The 21,801-nt window shown below is 42.9% G+C and overlaps 1 protein-coding gene across 6 annotated transcripts; it reads right to left on the bottom strand.

The window, feature by feature from the left end:
- Window positions 1-4,718: 4,718 nt before the first annotated feature.
- aprt (adenine phosphoribosyltransferase) lies at window positions 4,719-14,020 on the bottom strand. 6 transcript variants are annotated; one of them, XM_079729174.1, is made up of 11 exons: window positions 10,461-14,014; window positions 9,294-10,262; window positions 8,962-9,141; window positions 8,617-8,725; window positions 8,267-8,513; window positions 7,015-8,141; window positions 6,753-6,856; window positions 6,354-6,487; window positions 6,033-6,111; window positions 5,705-5,854; window positions 4,719-5,405 (listed from the first exon to the last, which is right to left on the bottom strand). In XM_079729174.1, exons 6-10 carry the CDS (start codon window positions 7,104-7,106, stop codon window positions 5,715-5,717), a joined length of 549 nt encoding a protein of 182 aa, XP_079585300.1. In that variant the 5' UTR covers window positions 7,107-8,141; window positions 8,267-8,513; window positions 8,617-8,725; window positions 8,962-9,141; window positions 9,294-10,262; window positions 10,461-14,014; the 3' UTR covers window positions 4,719-5,405; window positions 5,705-5,714. The 6 variants fall into 6 exon arrangements, with proteins under 6 accessions (XP_079585300.1, XP_079585299.1, XP_079585296.1 ...); XM_079729173.1 differs by having other exon boundaries at window positions 4,719-5,311; window positions 10,461-14,010; XM_079729170.1 differs by lacking the exons at window positions 4,719-5,405; window positions 5,705-5,854; window positions 6,033-6,111; window positions 6,354-6,487; window positions 6,753-6,856 and having other exon boundaries at window positions 6,902-8,141; window positions 9,294-9,632; window positions 9,937-10,262; window positions 10,461-14,013.
- Between the last annotated feature and the right edge of the window lie 7,781 nt (window positions 14,021-21,801).

A 21,801-nucleotide genomic window follows, 5' to 3' on the forward strand; every position in this document is an offset into this window, starting at 1 on the left:
TTAAATATGTTTATATAATACTTATACTTGTTATGACATAAATGGAATAACTAATCTAGTAAGGGTTTTTGGGAGGGAACAACTTTAAAGCATTAAATAGGGGTAGTAAATAGTGGATTCCTAGTAAGCATTGTTCATAGATGAATATGCATTTGTAAGCTATTTATAATCAGTTAAAATGATTGAGGCTTTTTTAAGATTTATTTAAAAGTGTCTTGTGAATGGTTTAAAAAAAACGATTTGCAATGTGCTAATGGTGCTTTAGAAACACAAACAATGCTGCAATCAGGATTAGGTCCGGTAGTTGGCATTGATGGGTCTTTTTTTGAGCTTATCTAAAGTGAGGACTACGCCTTGCTAAACTTTTATAAAAGACATGTTGCGGCTGGATTTATCAATTCAGGTAGTAAGAAAGCACCAGTTAAGGGTTTTCTGTGAGCTAATCAAAGGTAGGGAGTGCCTCAGTTAACATTTGTAAATTACATTTAAAAGCTGTAAATGCCTTAAGTGCCTTTGCTACGGGTTATGCAGTTATATATATAACCGCAAGAGGTGAGTAACGGGGTCCGAGCAAAATTAAAAGTCAAGAACACACTAATGGAAGATATATAAATATGACAAATAATTATGAAGGAAAGATGTTGAAGATGCTCCACTTAATGCAATACTGTGCCTCGGCTTTCAGGTGAGCTGCAAAGCAATGGCCGAATGTCATGTTCAGCATGCTATAATCGGGATTTTAACTCAACTTAAGGATCACCTGTACAAGACATTATCCCATTGAGCCACTGATAAACCTGAACTGCAGCCTCATTTACATGGTCACAATGTCTATTGATAAGCATACAACATCCAGAAACCTCCAAGCACACATTTCTCAAGTGAATTAAGGGCTTTCTTAAAAGCATATACCTGAAAAATCTTTGAAATTCTGGGGAAATTAAACCTTTGTAGTCAAAAACACTAACAGAAGAAATATAAATATGACAGTTAATTATGAAGGAAAAATGGTTAACGAAGAAGTTCCCCTTAATGCCGTACCGTGCACTCAGATTCTTGGAAACTAATGAGTCGGAATGTTGATTGCCTGATGAATTTCAGGTGCTGTTCAATGTTGTGTTTCTTAAATGAGTGGCAATGACAGAATGTTATGTGGATCACCAGTACACGGTATTATCCCGTTGAGCCACTGACATTCCTGAGATGAAGCCTCATTCACATGGTGAAAATGTCGATTGATAAGCGCACAAAATCAAGAAAACTCCAAGCACACATTTCACAAGAGAATTAAGGGCTTTCTTAAAAGGGTACAGATCTGAAAATTTGCATCTGTTAATGGTATCCACCTAATGATAGCCGTATGGTGGTTATACAATAACAAAATGGTAATATAGGCAAAATGGGTTGAGACTGTGGACGTTTGGCTTTTCTATGAAATTGTGGGAAAAGTAAACATTTTTAGAGCAGAAGACCCGCGTTTTATAAATGCGTATGCGTCTGATTCTAGAGATTAATATTCGGAAAGAATTTTGAGTCCATTTTGGGTTTATGGGTAGAGGGGGTTATTGGTAACCATACCTGAAAATTTCAAGAGTTTTCGACTTACGGTATAGGCTGCAGTTTGACTTTTACAGAATTTGAGAAGGAAAAAAAAAAAAAAAAAAATTGTCCTGAACAAGCTTAACTTCAAAGATCATACAAGGGTGGTATGGCTGTAGGCAATCAGGCCACAGAACAATGTAAAAATTGCAGGATTATAGTTGGAACAACAATGTTATTACCACCAACAACTTTTTCCCAATATAAGATTAGTGTATGTTTATGTTTGTAATTGGAGTTTAAGTCTTTACTAGAGTAAGGTCTAGTTGGAAATAGTGGCCTGCCTCGACCATATGATTGTTTCAGGCCTAATAAGCCAACCTCTACTCACCTGGTGTGATCAACCGTGTAGTTAGTGAGATTTTTTCAGTAAGAGTTTTTGAGTTCTTCTGCATGCTTGAGTTTAAGTAGCCGCCAAGTCATCAAAGAAAAGACCACCAATTACGCATTTAAAAACTACTTCAATTCAATTGAAAGTATCAAGCAGTCTTGCAGAAATTACAAAATCACAATGTTGTCATAAGAATTGGAGGCATTATATGTAAAGTAAAGGTTTATTGTCACCTTATTAAAGAGTTTGTGTGGCCGACTTGCTTAAATACATATTTAAGAAGCTATATTGATGTTATTTAAAATTTGAACATTAATAATCAAAAACAGCCACTTAATGAATCTTTTATAAGCTAGTAGTCGTTTAGCAGTATGAGCATTACAATGAGCGATATCTCTCGGACGCAGCCAACAACATCAGCCACTGCCCACATGGAGATCCATGGGGAGTTGCCTCCAGCCCATAGAAGGGGTTACACCGGGCCAGAGCTGTCCCTCCCCTGTTTCACCCAATCTTTGTGGTCCATGACAACATCCACCTTGTTCTCTACTGACTGTTGTCGTGTTCCAGTATTAGCTGCAACACTCATTAGGTGAGTGCTGCATGCAGCGCTCAACTATTGTTCTTCATAAGTTTCTTTCTTTCTTTCTTTCTTTCTTTATTTCTTTATTATTCTCTACAAACTTTGGGACCTATCTCCTTCCTCAATTTTTAAAATATTCAGAATAGCTTTGAATCGCGCGCTTCTTTTCAGATTTTTAAAATATTTTAAACTTTTTAAGATATTCTACTGTTAAAATATAATCTTTTTTTAACATGGGAATCAATGGGAGGCCTCTGGTACTTCAACTGTTTAAGACGTAACTAAATCAATTTTCAACCGTTTATCTTCGTTTAAAATCTACACACTTGTATCTTCAATAATATCGAAACGGAATTTCGATATCATTTAAACTTTCTTCAGAATCACAGTTTTAGTTTCAAACGGTCATATTCTACAGTTAGTCCCATTGTAGCCATCTGCCCATTCTGACACTTAAATTTCTTAAGACATCGTATCTCGGTCAAATTTCAACCATTTACCTTTGCTCAAACCATTTAACAAATCATCACACTTGTATCTTCAATAACATCCAAACGGAATTTCGATATCATTTAAACTTTATTCAGAATCACAGTTTTAGTTTCATACCGGTTTCGTTTTCAGTTGGTCTCATTGATTTACGTTGATGCTGGAGCTTGATGTTCAGCAGTGTTGCAAGATAGGGCGTTTTTTTCCCGCCAGATTGGGCTACTTTTGGAGGACGTTCAGGCAGTGTTGCCAGATGGGGCGGTTTTTCCCACTCTATTGAGCTACTTTTAATCACACACGTTTCAGATTCTTTAGTTCAATTCATTTTACCTTTCTGCATTTTTAGCAATGCTTTGCACTTTTCATTCAGCGGTAATTTTATTTGTTTCCAACCATTTACTTTTTCTTAAATGGTGTGCATGTTTACATTGTTTACTCCATTTAGACTTTTGTTGAAATCCCTTAACTTGATTTAAGCCATTTAATGTTTCTTTATTTCTTAATCTATGTGGCTTTATTAAAAAATATTTTCAACCTCACTTTGTAGCCTACTACAGCACTCACCTCATTTTCTGCAGGAAATGCATTTTCTAGTTGATACTTGCTCCACCTCCATCCTGTCCTCCTCCCATCTTATACACAACCCCAAAGAGCACATGTTCAATTGCTGACCATGACAGGGAAAACAGCCCCAATTCCAGGCACCTGTGAGTTATCACCACAGGTGGCTGATTATTGTAGCATGAGAACCCTGTCTACTGGGCCGGGATTTCCTTAGTAGTAAGGACAAGCACGTTTGGACCATAGTGCTCAGGATGGCCAGACCACTTCTCTCATATCAAGGAACAACAGAAGTCACAGAGAGACATTTTGATCCAGTTGGCACGTTTCTAGAGTGTCCAGTGGGAGCAAAGGTAAAGTTTTTGAAAACACTATAATTCAGGAGGATTCAGAAGCCCAAGCTCTCATAGCCATTAATATTTTCTTGCTCTTAAGCCAGAGCAGCATTTCCAACGCTTATACAAAGACGGTACTAAAAACAAGTAACTAATAGTTGGCATGGATCGTAACCATTGGGATAACACGCCCTCCTCTGTCCTTAAACTCTCAGCCAAAAACAAATGTAGGCCTATATAATGTATAAACAGAACGAAGTGGGTAGTGCAGGCCAGCTGGCTTCGGCACTGGAAGGACATGCAAGAATGATGTGGCCCAGATTCTTCTGAGCCAGTAAGTCCTTCAAGTTATTTTTCAAATGTATCTGAGGATTGACCTTGAGTACGCTAAGTGAGCAAGTTCGTAAGTGAAGTGAAGATTTTGTATGATCTCTTACCAAAGTAGTAGGGCAGCCTTCAGAACACGTAATGAGATTATTTTTTTGTGCATGCCATCAACCAGAAGGATCCATAAAAGCTATAGGAACAGCTGAGGGAATTTGTTTGCAAAATCTGAAGGCTACCTGCCCAAGCGCTCATATTTGACACTGCCAGTGTCATCCATCCCGTATTTGAGAAGTAACCATATGGCCTCCAGGAAAAGTGGAACCTCACCTTCCAAAGGAAGATTTACAAACTCACGTTACTGTGTTCAACTGTTTTGGTTAGTCAGCTCAGATATTGTGTTTACATTTGATGTGTGGTCAAGTTGTTTCCTAAGGTGCTTTCCCCCAAATCCAAGAAGAGTGAATGTAACGCACAGCCAATGAAAACAGGCCCTTCTTTTACTTTGTAAAACATTTGCATGAAACATAATAAAATGTAAAAATTGTAAATGATTATTAACACACTTGACATATGTACAAGGCAGATGGATTCAGAAGTTATTTCTTAAAAAACGCAAAATATGTCTATTTGAATGCAGTGTTTTACAGGTTATGAGGATGGGGCTCATCTTTGAGGACCCAGCGATGTTTGTTGAGTTTAAGATGATGCTTTAATCCCAGTATGAGGGACCCTCAAAGGAAGTTGTGGTTGCCATGTCTCCCGCTTCAGGCAAGTGGCGGTCTGATGCCAACAAACTGTCGAAGCAGGAAATTCCTGCCATATCCCGAGTACCACAAAATTAGAAAAACGTTTATTTCTTAATTATTTGGGTCCTTTAATATAAAAAAACCTCACTTTTCTGATTTTAATTTAGACAAAATTCTTCTGTACTTCTTCTGTACTATGCGTCAAAGGTCCATGGTCAGCTCTTTAAATGTTGATTTTCTGCAGGGTGTAACGATTCAAACAGTTCGGCCCTAGGTCTGGATGGGGATGGTGTTCCATGCATGTAGGGGAGACTGGAGCCTGGTTACGTTGTGATACAACCTAATAAGGAAATTAATTGCCTTAGAAAAAATACGGTTTTACAATATAACAAATAACTTATTCCGCAACATGTATGCATTGGGCAAGTGTTGATCTAGGAAGCAACACACACACACACACACACACACACACACACACACACACACCATTAGAAGGTTCAATATAAACAACACTGTACAAGATAGGCCTAGTTGTACGCACTGCATGCAGACTCTCAAATCCAAGGCTCTATTATGATTTTTTTCTCTATTTGCATACTAATACAAAGATTTAAAATTATTAGGATTAGGACCCTTGCCGAAACCCATGTCATAATGTATCTGGAAGGAAGAAAATGTATTGATTATTTATTACATCTGATCACATCATGCTGCTAGCAAAAGAGAAGCTTACTTAGAGAGGGTCAATACTGAATAAGTGGGAAAACGGTGTGTGGCTTCAGTTTGTCTGCACCGCTCAAGTCCTTGAGCGAGACCACCACCAAGCATCCAAGGACCTCGGCACGTAGCTTCTTCATCAGTTCACATGCAGCAAACAGGGTCCCTTGTAAAACAGAACACAGACGGCAGACAATCAAAACATTTAAAGCAGTTCTGTTTCATGTTTGGTGTATGTTCATTTATCCATATGGTAGCGATGGATTGTTAAATTCTACATTAAAAACACAGAAATAAACATCAACATTTCATAATCAACATTTCATAACCACATATTTTCTCACCTCCAGTAGCCAAAAGATCATCAATAAGAATAACTTTCTGTCCAGGGGACACAGAATCTTCCTGAACTTCAGCCTCAGCCTATGTTGGAAACAAAACATTATATTACCAATAAAGTCACTCACATGGGGGGGGGACCTAATTGTTCGTGTCTAACTGAACATTGAAACCAATTATCCTTATTTATAGTACATAAATAGTAGGCTCTAAAGTATGGTGTTTACGAACATAATACTTACATAATGACTACATTTATACCATCAACGTGAATAATGTGTTTGGTTGAATAATAATTAAGCTGAGAGCATCCAAGTCCACCTTACCGTGCCATACTCCAACGTGTACGCCACAGACACAGTAGGCCCTGGCAGCTTGCCTTTCTTCCTCACCATAACAAAGCCTACTCCTAACCTCTGTGCCAGAAGAGGACCGAAGAGGAACCCACGAGCATCAATACCTGTGGTGCAAAGAAGTTTTAACGTTTTTCTGAACAAAAACAAGTGTATTATCCTGATTGATCTGTGAGATATTAATAACCCTATTGCACTAAATATTGATTTAATTGTTGGTGTTAGTAAAGAGGTAAAATTTGTTTTGTGGGATGTTTTGACAATTGACAATTGACAATTTATAGAAATTTAATCATGCACCGGGTCGAATTTACCAAAGATGAGCAGGGGGGTTAAGGGAGGTGTATGTGTGGCGACATGACGGCTACTTACCAACTATCAGATCAACCACCGGGTGGCATTCTAGGACATGTTGTTCAAACAGATCGATCACTGCTGTCAGTGCTGCTGGCCTTTTCATTATAGGGCAAATATCTCTGCAAATGAAACACATCATGTTTCAAACACACGATGTTAGCCTCACACATAACGTAAGCATACATAGATTAATCAGCAATGGTCTACTTTACGTTATTATTATTATTATTATTAATTTAACCGTTATTACACTAGATGGCAACTCAAAGGTACGTACCTGAAGAGAATCCCTTCACTTGGGAAGTCGGGGAACGGTCGGATACATCTGCTGATTAGATCCAACTTTGATTCCTCTTTACTTTCTGCCATTTTCACACGAAGACACGTCCAGATCCGAGCGGAAAGCGTGTCGGATGCGCATGCGTGTTCTCCATCCGGGCTCGGGGCTTGATTATGTTTCCTTGTGCTCCTCGATCGCCCGCCACATACATGCCCACAGAGCGCGACAGTTTGGTTCCGGAAGTGAAAATCCCGTCATATTTTGCATATAGGTTTTGATTAGCATAATGTCGTAACCATCCATGTGCAGGGTTGCCAACTTTGGGACTTTGGCTGGAGTGAGACTCTAAAATATTAGTGTGAGCGGCAAAACATTTGACAACCCTAACCCTATTTTTTTTTACAAAATAGTCCTTGTTTACTTAGTATAAACCCTCATTTATGAAAAAAAGTTATAGAATGGAAACGCTTTTTCAAAATGTACAATTAATTTATTGATTGCGCTATTACAAAATAAAGACAGGCATCTCAAATAAAGACAGAAATTTCAAAAACAAAAAAAGGGACACAATAGTTAGCCCAGCTCCCCAGGGCTGTGTGTGTGTGTGTGTGTGTGTGTGTGTGTGTGTGTGTGTGTGTGTGTGTGTGTGTGTGTGTGTGTGTGTGTGTGTGTGTGTGTGTGTGTGTGTGTGTGTGTGTGTGTGTTCCTCAGAACAGGCAGAACACAGAAGTCACAAATTAGGCCTGTTGTATGCCACAGTGGCAGTTTTGGCCTGCTTCACAACCTCTGCAGGAGGTTCGTATCTGAAGCAGGGTTCAAGGCTGCTCATTTTCATGGTCATGATTGACGACAGGGTGCCTTCAAGGGACAGTCTGTTTCTGGTGTCAGTCTTGTTTAGGCCAATCAATGAAAATGTTCGCTCAGCATCCGCATTTGAATGAGGCATGCTCAACACAATCTGGGCCACCTTGAATAATTTGGGGAATTTAAAAGTGCCACTTGCCCGATTCTTAAGATTTCCAAGATATACCCATCCTGTGGTACTGCCCATCCTCATTTGTCCAGATGACTGCTTCCCCCCAGATAGAAACTCCAGGAACTCGTCATTCAGCTGGTCCTGCTCCCTTGGTTGGTTGTAGGGCAGGAGATTTGAATCCAAACAGAGAAATACTGGTTTGAGAAAAGTCTCTTTACAGCAGAAACAGAATAAACCAATATCACTCTACAGCCCAGATGGTTGCATACATACCTATGAACAAAGTAGAGCACATCATCCAAGGTGGTATCCATTTTTTGTCTGAAGTCCACAAACCTTGAATGCTCCAGCACAGGGTCGTAAAGGGAGCTTAGCTTAGCTGTGGCGTACTCGACTGCCTTCACAAAAAAGCTCCTGGCTGCGAGATGGAAGTTTTTAGCTGAGTCCATGGAGACATCACCTGCTTCCACAAGGCGGTTTAATGTTGTCCTCGTTGTGAAGCCAACACCAAGCTGAGAATCTAAAAGGCATGTATGGATAATTTAGTGCTTAGAGTAACAGAAGACCTGCATACAATGCAAACATTATATAAAACCTTTGTTTTTGTCACTCCTAATATTCACTTGGCAATTGGCTCTCCTCATCCCTGAGGTCCACTGTGTCCACATTGACCCCTCTAAAAGCTCCTGGCTTCAGGAATTTGGACAGGAGTTTCTTGACGAACAACCTGATCTTGAATACACAAATAGAAGTAAAAGTATTAGGGTATCGAAAATACGGACTCTCACACATTACCCTAAAAAATATACACCCTTGTAAATGATCCCTATTCATACAATTACCTAAGGCACAGGGCTAAAGGAACTCTAAAATAGTGAAGTGAATAGTATAGTAGACAAATAATGTTTTATACATTTGTGAGTGCAACTACAAATAACAAACTAAATGCAACAATAAGTGCTATGTACTTGTTCATGAAGTAGATAGACACAAGGGTCTTGCCGCTGGAATAGCAGGTTTAAATGTGTGAATGTTATCAGTGTCGACCGGTAGAATAAGAGATGGATCTCCGTCATTGGGTCCTGGAACGATTCACGCAGCCGATCACACCTGGCTTGCTTCTCATCTGTGGAGTTAAAGAACAGGCACTGCAAAACAAATAAATAATAATTTGGAAAAATTCTCATATTCCTTGGCACTGTGTGAACTTGTGACAAACCAAAAACCGATACATTGTTACATTAGATGGATACATCATTCATCAAATAGGTTTCAAAATCTAAACTAGGCTTATACTTACGGATGCTTTCAAAATAACTCTTGAGGGCATTAGAGACGTAGAATCTGACTGACCATCATCTCCAAACTAAGCCATCTTGTGCTCACATGCAGCAGTGTCTCCATGTAGTTTGTGTCACAAAACGTACAGAATTTTGTGACGATGAAAAATGTAGATTACAGCAAACAAGCAGTGCAATGATTAAAGAAAAAAAACGAATTAATTACTATATCTGTATGTAAACTAGATCTTGAGAAATGAAATCAGTGAATTACCATCCAATATGTTCTTGCGTTTGGTGCTAGCCTTGAACCAAAAGCCCACATCTACTGCCAGGTCCTCAACATCGAACCCTGTGATCTGGAAGGATTTATTTTCTTTTTAAAGAAGAAATTGCTAATGCAAATGGGACAGGTTTCCTATGGAATACCAACTTAACATTATAATGCTATGACATTTACATTTAGTCATTTAGCAGACGCTTTTATCCAAAGCCACTTACAAGGGAGAATAACATTCAAGCTACATTGCAACAGACATTAGCGTAACAATAAATAAATACTGCTAAGTAGTGCTAGTAATTGTAAGTTAGGAGAGGAGGTACTCTCTGAAGAGCTGGGTCTTCAAGTGCTTCTTTTATGACTAGAGTAATTGAGCAATTTACCTCACTGTACACGGCACCAGCAGCAGAGGCATTGTTGTGCACTATGTGGCATGGGCAACCTAGGATGAACACTGAAGAGTTTTCTTTCAGCACCCTTGATTTGATAGAGTTTCTGTCTCCCATATTTACGCTGGCATTGTCAACAGAAAGAGCAACGCAATTCTGCCAAGGTATACTGTGCCCTTTCAACACAGAGTCCATCTTGCTGAATATGGTTGCCGCAGTGCCACAGACTTCTCCAGTTGTTATTCCCATATCCAAAAATCTATGGGCTACTCCATTGGTCTCCCAGATTTTGACAGTCAAAGGATTCATCTTTGCCTTTCCTTAAGAAAAACCCACAAGTTTTACACAATCAGACAATGATTGAATCCGCTATCGTCAGTAAACAGTAAAGCAGTAATTCAAGCAATGCACAACTTGTCATTCTCTATACCTATTATATGTTGTATTGATTAGATGTTGGATTCAAGCATCATGTAAAAGCCTAATGGGAGAGGGAAAATAATTAAAAAAAAGGTCACCTGTATCATTGGACCCATCTGTCGACAGACTGAATGGTTTACTCTTCATGTTACGAACCAGCTCGTTCAATAAATAAGGACTTATTGCCTTGTTAATGATGGCTGATGTCTTTGTTCTTGCAGAACAATAATTTTTGGCAATTTTAGAATCCGGAAAACATTCTTTAAATAGCGGGCTGAGGTGATCTGCAAAGGCTATAGGAATATTGTGGCTGACCAGGGTCACTGCCACTTTGACCTCTGCCCTTCTAGCCTGTAAAAAAAATACGAGGTTACATCTGAGGTAGAATATGTGCAAATGCATAGCCAAAGCACACATATGATTGGATTCAAATTATCACCTGAGTGTCCAAATTCATCTCTTCAGCCCTCGAACAAACAAATCTATCTATTTTGTTGGTACTGTCAAGGATTTTTTGTTTTTTGATATGAGTCTCTCTGGTGATATGCCGCTGAACATCTGCCCTGCCTTGATGCCTGCATTCCAACTCGTGCCGGCAGACTTCACACCAAAAGTGAAACTCAGTTGTGCCCTGTTTAATGAAAGGCCACTCTTTGGTCCAGGCACTGTTAAATTTGGAATTGCAAGCAGCGGCCCCTGATTTTGCCATTTTCTTCTGCTAGACTGTGGGCTCTGTGCTATCTTCCTCCTCCTCCACCACATCCTCCTCATCATCATCATCATCATCATCCAATATCACCACTTCTTCATTGTCTTTCTCGTCTCTTTCCTCTATCTAAAAAGGTAGGCTGTGTTAAAAAAAAGCTGCAGCCTTATAATGACATGGTAGCCTAATCATGACATCTCCATTAAAATTACATGTAGGCCTGGATTTTCCTTGTGCTAACATTGGTAAGACAAGTTCATATTAGGTGGAGGGCACACTGTCCATCTTTTAATGAAAAGGTAGCCTAGTGTAACATTTTTATTTTTGCTAACAAACAACTGAACATAAATCATTATGTGACTAGCTTACCTGCTGAAGCTCTGCTTGATTCTTCTCTCCATGTCCATGATCCGTTTTTCTTTTGAAATATTTCAGCAAGCTCATCTAACAAAATGTATTTTGCACATGGGCCTTTTATTTAGATATTACTTAGCCCTCATAACGCTCGTGTGAGAAAACGTTTGCAACTAGTTTAAGTCTTTACTGTCTCAGCACACAATTAGACTGATTAAGCAAGGCTACGTCTGTAGTGACAAGGCACACAATTGTATTAGACAATAGATTATTCGATTTGTTAGGCTATTTTATCTGCTTACCTTGATTAATGTCATCCAAACTTTCAAACGCGCATCAGTGGGCTCCGACTCCGAACCTATACGCTCTGAACTCTCTGAACTTTTCAAACGCAACTGACGTATCAGGTGCATGGTTTTCAGCGAATCAACGATCAGAGAATACTGCCGCGATCACTTTGTAGGCAGATGTTACAGCTGCTAGTCATCAACAGAAAATGAACGGGAGAATTTTTTTTATATATTTAATTTTTTTAATTTTAATTTTTTTTTTTATTTTGGCGTGACATTTCTTGCGTGTGCGTGACAGCGTGAGATTGATGGTGAAAGCGTGACTGTCACGCCAAGGGCGTGACTGTTGGCAACCCTGCATGTGTTACACCTTTCCTGCTCGATGGCTCCCAAACCGTAGTCGGGGAGCACAGGGGAGACGTTCCCTCCAGGGCCGATGTCCTTTCGGGGATAACACCCTTCACTATGAACGGCAGTGGGTCTGCTCATACGTCGGAATGACACTGGCACTGATTCTTGACGGCTGGATACTTTATTCCACAGTTTCGACAACCTACAGTACATGTCTGTCTATCTATAGCCTTTTAGGGAAGCATTTCAGTTGCAAGCAGTTTTCACCACTGCCTCTGCAAGACTTCTACACGACCTTCCCTGAACCACGGGAAGATCCCTATGACTACTGGCTTCGCCTTAACTGTGCTGCTGATATTGCTGCTGAGTGTCTCATCGAACAGGGTAAGCAGCAAGACAGCTTGTCCATAGAGGTCACACGTATGTTCATTAGGAACTGCCCAGATTCAGGTCTATTGCTCACTTTTCGTTCTTCCATCGACAAGTGGTCGGCTGCGGAAGTGCAAGAAGTTTTGGATGAGTACCACTCAGAGAAGGTCATCAGAGCAGCAGTGATAGGGAAAGATGGGGCTGTTGAGGAGAAGAACGTGGCTGTGAACAGGATGGAGGTAAAGAGTAGCCCAGCTCCACTGTGTAGCGCTCAGTCAACACCACAGTCCACATCAGCTGATCACTCTGCTCTGGAGAGGATGATTGGTATGATGGAGAAGGTTCTTATGAATACTGCTCAGTTCAGATCAGCGGATAGAAGGACAAGTGGTCTACCTCGTATTCAAGGTCTTAAAGACACACCGTGTTTAGTTTGCAAAGATCCCTCGCATTCTGCCTTGTCACACTGTAGGGATAACAGACTGTGTTTCCAGTGTTTTTCTCCTGACCATGCAAGGAACAGATGTCCACGTAGGGGACAGAGTGCAGCACCCGGTGGCCAGGCGTCAAACTAACAGATCTGCGTGTGGGGGAGGACCACGTAGATTGTGAAAGTGTGCTTCCCACTTCTAGCTTTGAGGCTTTTTCTGATTATGAATCTCTTAGTCAGTTGTACAGTAGTGATTGTTCGTCAGAGAAGACAGTTATTTTTCAAAATTTGCAGACAGTTCCCAGGTCTGATAGTTTATTTTACACATCAGTTTCAATAGTGAATGGACTCTCTTTCAAAGCGCTTATTGATAGTGGATCCATGGCGTGTACTCTTAGTGAGTCTGCTGAAGCCATGTTGTTGCAATACATTCCAGGCATTTCAAAGCAGTCAGCTCAAGATATTGTGATTGTTGGCTGTGGAGGCCATCGTGTCACTCCAACAGCAATCTATGACCTCCCAGTCAGACTGTACGGTTGTTTGAAGACTGTTCCCACCTTAGTTGTCCCAGGTCAATCTAAGGAGATGATTCTGGGCGGTAACGTCATAAAAAGGCTTTTGACGTGTCTGAGAGAGACAGGTGACTATTGAAAGCTCACGTCCATGCCCAGCAATAATCAGAGTGATGAATGCTCTCAGTTTTTGTCTCTTTTCTCCAACACTCAGAGGTGGAGAGGTGAGTCTGTGCCAGACAGAGTGGGCACTGTAAAGCTCATGAGAAGTGTGACATTAGAGCCACAAACAGAGCACCTGGTTTGGGGTAAGCTACCCGTGTCTTCAGCCTTGTCTGTGGGTAGCACAGTCATCGTTGAGCCGACAAAGTCAAGATCAAGACCTAAGCAGATAATGGTTGGCAGAGTGATCACACCGCTTTGGGGTGATGGCTCCATTCCGATGAAAGTTATAAACCCAACAAATCATAGAATAGTCCTGAGGAAAAATGCTAAGATAGCCGACGTGTCACCGTGTATTGCTATGGAAGACCTGCCACAGCCAGAACAGATCAAGTCAAATGTGCAGTGTACGGACAGCAGCCCCTCAACCCCCAGGTCAGAGGAGGAGATGAAACGTGCCTTGTGCAGTTTGAACCTCCCTGACATCGATCTGGAGTCTTGTGAGGTGTCAGAACACTGGAAAGACAAGCTGCTCCAGACTATTGAGAGATATGAGTCAATATTCTCAAGAGACAAAATGGACTGTGGAGAAGCCAGTGACTTTGTCCATCGCATTCATCTGGCTGATGACAGACCCTTCCGTTTGCCTTACAGGCGTATACCACCAAGCCAGTATGCTAAACTAAGGACGACTCTGAACGATATGGAGGAGAAGGGAATCATTCGCAAGTCACACAGTGACTATGCATCTCCCCTCGTGCTTGTCTGGAAGAAGAATGGCGACTTAAGGATCTGTACAGATTTCAGGTGGTTGAATGCTCGGACGGTCAGAGACGCTTACCCGTTGCCTCACCAGGCTGATGTGTTGGCTGCACTGGGCGGGAACGTCTTCTTTTCCACAACGGATCTGACATCAGGCTATTATAATGTGCCTTTGCAGGAAGAGCATAAGAAATTTACAGCCTTTTCTTCTCCTTTCGGCCTGCACGAGTACAACAGACTGCCTCAGGGTCTCTCAAACAGTCCAGCCACGTTCATGAGAATGATGATGTCAATCTTTGGCGATGAGAACTTCAGCAGTGTCCTGTGCTACCTGGACGATCTCATGGTGTTCGCTCCTTCCGAGTCTGTGGCCCTTCAGCGGCTTGAAATGATCTTCTCCCGTCTGTCGAGTCACAATCTGAAGCTGGCCCCAAAGAAATGCTTTTTCTTAAGACGTTCTGTTAAATTCCTTGGCCACATAATCTGTGAGAAAGGCATTGAGACGGATCGAGACAAGGTCGAGGCCATCAGCAAAATCCAGAGAGTTGATCTGATGGAGGCTGACGGGCAGACACCATGTTCAAAGAAGATCCGATCGTTCCTTGGTATGGTGATGTATTATCAACACTTTATTGAGGGATGTTCTGCGAAGGCCAAGCCACTCTTCAAGTTGACAGCAGGGTCCAGTAAGCAGACTCGTGGGAAGTTGGGGAGAAAGCCAAAAAAACGGCCGAGCGTCACTAAACTCGTCCCTACTGATTGGACACCTGCTTGTGAGCAGGCCTTTGAAGTCCTGAAGTCAGATCTGCTACAGAGTGTGACCTTAGCTCATCCAATGTTCGACCAGCCTTTTATTCTGGCTGTTGACGTGTCTTTTGACGGAGTTGGAGCAGTTCTCTCTCAAGTCCCTCCTGGTGAGGAGATAGCAAGACCAGTAGCCTTTGCCAGCAGAACGTTGTCTCGTTCACAGATGAACTACCCTGCTCATAGACTTGAATTCTTTGCACTGAAGTGGGCTGTTTGTGAAAAGTTCAGCCATTGGCTAAAGGGAAGACATTTCACAGCATGGACTGACAACAACCCATTGACATACATTTTGACAAAGCCCAGACTGGATGCCTGTGAACAGCGATGGGTGGCTAAACTTGCATCATACAGCTTCGACATAAAGTATATCCCTGGCCCCAGAAACGTTGTGGCAGATGCTTTAAGCAGAGAACCCTTCGTCCAGTCTTGCGTAAGCCACCGCATTGTAAGCGAGCCATACATGTCTCTCTTGAGAAATGTCAGTGGTGTTGTGGATGACACAGTCCAAAATGCCTTCAGGTACTCCAACAATCATCAGATGGTCCTGAGATCAGGCAAGAATCCACATAACCCATCCGCCAACGAAACCTCAGACGTTGGTTCGGTCGGAGCTCCAGACGTTTCAGCTGTTCTGGAAGCTCATTCCAGTGGTGGTCTGAGTGAAGTCCTGGGTGCGAGTCTGGCTCAACTGCAGCAGGTTGACTCCCCCATTCCTCACAGCAGTCTTGTGAACCAACAAGGGCAGGATAGTACTATCAGCCGAGTCCTCTACTATATCGAGAGACGGCGGAAGCCATCGAAAAATGAGAGAACAGATGAGTCCTTCAGTGTGCATCAGCTGCTGAAGTATTGGGACAGGCTGGTTATCCATGATGGCTTACTGTGCAAGGTGAGAAAAGATCAAGGCATGAACAGACGACTTTTTCTCTTTGTCGTGCCCAACTCTCTCAAAGCGCAAGTACTGAATGGAATTCATGATTCCGCTGTGTTGTTGGAAAGAAACCAGAGCCCGGTGCTTGTGCTCCACTTGAGAGCATCCGCACATCGGAGCCGATGGAACTAGTCTGCATTGACTTTTGGTCTGCAGAGGTCAGTGATGGGAAGTCCATGGATGTGCTTGTTGTGACTGACCATTTTTCTAAAATGGCTCATGCATTTCCATGCAAAAATCAGTCCGCCAAGCAATTGGCTCGGAGGCTCTGGGATGATTTTTTTCTCATATACGGTTTCCCTAAGAGGATTCATTCTGATCAGGGAGCGAACTTTGAAAGCACATTGATCAGGGAGCTGTTGATTCTTTCAGGTGTCGAGAAGTCGCACACGACACCATACCACCCCATGGGCAATGGCGTGGTTGAGAGATTCAACAGGACCCTTGGTTCCATGATCAGAACGTTGCCTCCTAAGTCCAAAGCAAAGTGGCCCCAGATGTTACAGCTACTCACTTTCTGTTACAATTGCACAGAGCACGAGACGACAGGCTTTGCACCTTTCTATCTGATGTTCGGTAGAGTCCCTCGTCTCCCAGTTGACGTCTTGTTTCAAACTGTGGTTTCTGGTGTTGTGGTGGACCACAATGAGTTTGTGTCACGTCTGAAAAAAGACCTGCGTGAAGCGGTGCAGATTGCACAAAGACACAGTCAGAAAGAACAGACTCGACACGCAAGGCTCTATAACAGGAAGTTCAAGGGGTCACCTCTAATCATTGGTGACAGAGTGCTCGTTGCGAACAGAGGTGAGAGAGGGAGAAGGAAGGTAGCTGACAAATGGGAGTCAACAATGTACGAAATTGTGGCTGCGAATCCTGACATCAATGTCTACAAGATCAAAGACATTAATTCTGACAAACTGAAGGTAGTCCACCGAAATCTACTGCTTCCTGTGAATTTCTTACCGATTGGTGATGGAGAAGACACCCACCCCAGGAGAAGCGGTGAGGTGGTGCCTGAAGTCAATCATGTAGTTGAGGTGGATGTCAGTGAGGGGATGGTTCCCATAGTCAACCTCCCAGGTGAGATTGATGGCAGCGTTGACCGGACTGTACACTGGGTGCTGTCCAGCCCTGATGATTCTGAGTTGGAGGATCGGCAGACTGGCCTCTCTGAAGGACATGATGTGTCTGAGCCATTTGACTCAGCTAGTGTCATCGGCAGTGATAGGAGGTTGGAGGACAGTGATGTTCCCCCTATAATCAATGACCGACACGGTGCTGAGCTCCACCCCGTGGTCATTGCACATGAAGAGGTATCCACAGATGCACTTACAGTATGCACTCAACCTCTGGGTTTTGAGGACACAGTAGCTCGAACCAGACGAGGCAGGCCTGTCAACCCTCCAGAGAGGCTTATTTGCGAAATGAATGAGCAAGTCCTTGACACTTCAGAGTCCACAGTGAACTCTTTCATTTATTTAGTTAAAAGTTTATTTTGAGGTTCAACATATAGGTACTAGATGTCAGTGTAGTCAGTCTGTAGACACAGTAAGACACAGTTAGAGATAAGTATCATTTATAGCAATATTTGAGGTGTAACAGGCATCTCAAGAGTCTACTTTTGGTCTTGGGTATGGCGCCATCCCATTCCTTAAGTACTCCTTAGTTGGAGGATTCCTTAATCGACAGCTAGTGATATTTGGTTTTAGTGACTTGTCAGTGCCTGTATTTTTTTTATTTATTTTTTTCTCTCCGGTTTTGAGGCCTAGGAGGTATATATATTTTGTTCTATCTCTCTTCCTCTTTATTTTGGTGAGTGTTTTACCGGTACGTCCCCAATTTAGCAGGATTTAAGGGGGGTGTATGTAACGGAGCAAATAAAATGAGTATGTAAATAGTTAAATCCTGTATCATTGGGTCAAGACTTTTATTTTGATATGTTGCTAATGTGGCATTCCGGATATCCTGCAGCAGAAAAGACTGTATCTGCTGCAGGTAGGTTGAGCACAGAACGTGTCCGCATGAAACATTTGTTATAAGTAATTTTACCATTGTCACTTATCTCTAGACGGTTGTTTAATACACTTCTGATATTTGGCATAGTATTGTTCTTTTATTTGATTTTTGATTTTCCTTTGCAATTTGTAATATTGTATTCATTTTGTCTAGGCGGACCAGGAAATGTTCAAAACCTGTCCTTTATGTTTGCTGACCCATTGTGCAGGTAACCGATAATTTGTTTTAGTTTTATGTATGTTTAATCCCACTTATGGCTTTGCTAGCACAATCTAGAATGTCTATTCTTTCCCGCCACTTTTGTGTTGTCGCCGGTCGCCACGTGAGTGGAGAGTTCACTTGTTTGTGCGCGCTGTTCAGCGCGACTCCATTTTGCATTATAGCGGAAAAGACTGTATCTGCTGCAGGCGGACCAGGAAATGTTCAAAACCTGTCCTTTATGTTTGCTGACCCATTGTACAGGCAATGAAAACACGACGCAGGTTACATCTGCACCAAACATAACCGGACTCGTTCCATTGTTCCCTAGACACGCTATCGCTCGCTCACTCGCTTGTTTACTCCCTCGCTGATTTCACTCACACACGCACTGTCATTCTCGCGTTCACACATACACTACTCTCAACCCCCTATACACATTCGATCTAGTTGAAACGATGCACCATAACTAGTAAGCGTCAATTTAAGAGGAATGCTGATAAATTGTAGCTTTATCAGTAGTGCAAAGGCAAGAATTTAACAGTCCATGTGTTCAGTGCACATTACAGTTGAGCAAAACAAACTGGAAAAGGCATTCAAATACCCATTACTCAGGCTATGATTCATAAGGAAATATAATTAACATTTTAAAGGATAATGGTAAGCGAGTTCTCTGTAATTACTCAAAATATAAACAAAAAATACACCAGATGCAGTTTACCCCATAGTGCATACAACTACCATTACCGTCGAGTTTTTCTCTCTTTTTTTTTTTAGAAAAATCACAATTAGCTGGAAGAGCCTATAACAGTTGACTTTGTATCAAACTTTTTACCTTTTAAGTTCTCTCTTTTTCTATTCATTATCAAGAGAAATACAAAACATAAGCAAAATATAAGCGGTAAGCAATATATATATATATATATATAACATTGTAAACATTGCCCTTTAACTCTCGGAACTGCCCATGAACACGGGCTCTCAGTGAGCCACCCACTCACCAAACTGAGTTGGTGGTCTACGCCTGCGTTGGGGCCTTTGACAACGAGGGCTCTGAGGGTGCTGCACCGCCACACCATCCCCACTATCCTCAAAGTCCACAGGAACAAAAGAGTCAAGGTGAGTGGTGGAGGGGTGAGAAGCAGCAGCTACAGGAATGTCCACAGCTGGAGCTGTCATCAGCGTCGGCGTCGGAGAAGAGCTTGTGCAGACCAAGTAGACTATCAGCAGGATCTACGTCGTCTGGGGGTGACACCTCCACTGGTGTCCAGCTCTGGGCTAGCTCCAGGGCCCAAGTGTTGTCCAGTGGGTTGCGGCAGAGATAAGGCTTTAGCTGATTGTGGTGAACCACCTTTTCTTTAGTCTTTGGCCTTTTCTGGATTCGATAAAACCAGGTCGTCCAACTGACCAAGAACGAAGAATGGCCCTTCGTAAGTTGGGAGGAACTTCCTCAATTTCTTTTGTTCCTTTGATGAGGTACCACACAGCATCACCAATGTTGTAATGTGTGCGGCAACAGTTCTTGTCATATTGTCTCTTTGCACGTTTCACAGACTCTCCAAGAGCATCTCTGGTGATTTGGTGCGCCAGGGTGCGTACTACAGTGAGAGTTTCAATGCGCGGTATCAATTAATCGCCTGTCCCCTCCCTTGTCCGTTCCATTTGGGAACATGTTTGGTAAACATGTTTTATTTTGCTTGTTTAATTTAATTTAATTAATTAAGGGCGCCACCAGAGGGCGCCCTCAACACATTTGCCGTCCTAGGACTAGGTCGCCTATGCCGATCCCCGACCAGTTTGTCGCATTTTATTCATAACCAGTCATTGACTTGGGGCCCCAGGCCAGCTCGGGGCCCCAAGCAATTGCTTGGTTTGCTTGCCTTCTCGCGATGGCCCTGGCCTGATACCAGGTCTACTGGCTCACTCACTTCCCGGCCAAACGTCATGTAGTTCGGGGTGAAACCAGTTGAACTGTGCTTTGTTGCTCGGTAGGCCTTGACAGCGTAGGGAATCATGAGGTCCCAATTCCAGTGGCAACGCTCGGCTGTCGTGGCCAGGATTTTTTGCATAGTGGCATTGAACCTTTCAACTTGCCCATCGGACTGAGGACGGAAAAGCGTGGTGTGTGTTTTGTCGATCCCGAACAGCGTGCATATTTTCTGGGACACCTTAGACTCAAAGTTCCGGCCTTGGTCGCTGTGCAGTGTCTGCGGGGCTCCATGGCAACACACCCACTCTGAGAAGAGCACTTCAGCCACTGTTGCAGCTTGTTCGTTAGGTAGGGGAAAAGCTTCGACCCATTTTGTGAAATAGTCTGGTATTGCCAGCACGTATCTTTTGTTGCGCTCCATAGGCGCTCTGACTCGAAAAGTACCCATGGGGGCTTGTGATGTTTTCCGTGGCCTGGCTTATGATGCGCAGTTGATGCAGGTGTAACACCACAGGGCAACGTCCTCCCTCATTCTCTACCAGAAGCATCAGGTTTGAGCCGAGCTACAGTGCGCTCTACACCAAAATGTCCACCAACTTGTCCCTCATGCATCTGTCTCATGATGTCTGGCCGGAAGGTGCAGGGCAGCACCAATTGTGGATAGAATTGGGTATCGTCCAGGCAGTAGAAACATCTAACCAGCACTCCATCTCTGATGTAGAGGCGTTTCCACTGGCTCCAATATGTCTTTGTGGCTGGGCTGCATGGTGAGACTGTTACCCATGCAGGACGTTCTCCGCTGGTTTCCAACCAGGTCCTGATAGGTGCAATGTCTGGGTCGTCTTCCTGAGCTTGTCGTAGCTCCTCCAGGGACCAACCACCAAACAGTTAATTTTTCTTTTATCTTATTCAGGTACATTTTCGCTGGCAGGGCCTTGTCTACCCCCATTAGACTTATTTCTGTGGGAGCTGGGTGTCTCTCTACCCCCACTGGACTCAGCATCGCCTGGTTGATGTCAGAGTCCAAGTTCTACTGCACAGCCTGGTGACTGACGTTCAACTGAGGAGGAGGTGGGTTAGGAGGTGAGCTTACAAGGACAGGTCTGACGGCAGGGTCTCAGAGGAGAGGCTGTCTGCATTGTCGTGAAGCTGGCCAGGGCGATGTATGATCTCAAAGTTGTATTCACCAAGTTTCTCGAGCCACCTGGCGAGCTGTCCCTCAGGCTCCTTCATTCTTGTTAGCCACCGAAGGCTGCTATGGTCGGTGCACATGTGAAGCGCCGCCCCAAGAGATAGCAGTTCTCGCCGTGTGGTACAGTAATTCTGTTCAGTTGTGGACAGCTTGCGGCTTCCATTGGTGAGCACACGTTCCACACCCTGCTGAACTTGTGAGAGAACAGCGCCGATACCGACGTCGCTGGCATCTGTGTCCAGTATCATGTTGCCTTGCCTCGAGGGTGTAGCCCAGGATTGGCGCGGTTGTTAGCAGGCTTTAAAGTTTGTTAAATGCCGCCTGGCATTCCTCAGACCAACAAAACTGGGCATTTTTCTTGGTCAGGGCATGGAGAGGTTCTGCAATGGATGCAAAGTCGTTAACGAACCGCCGATAGTAAGATGCAAG

This window comes from Pollachius pollachius, assembly GCF_949987615.1.
Source record: "Pollachius pollachius genome assembly, chromosome: 2".
Lineage (NCBI taxonomy): Eukaryota > Metazoa > Chordata > Actinopteri > Gadiformes > Gadidae > Pollachius > Pollachius pollachius.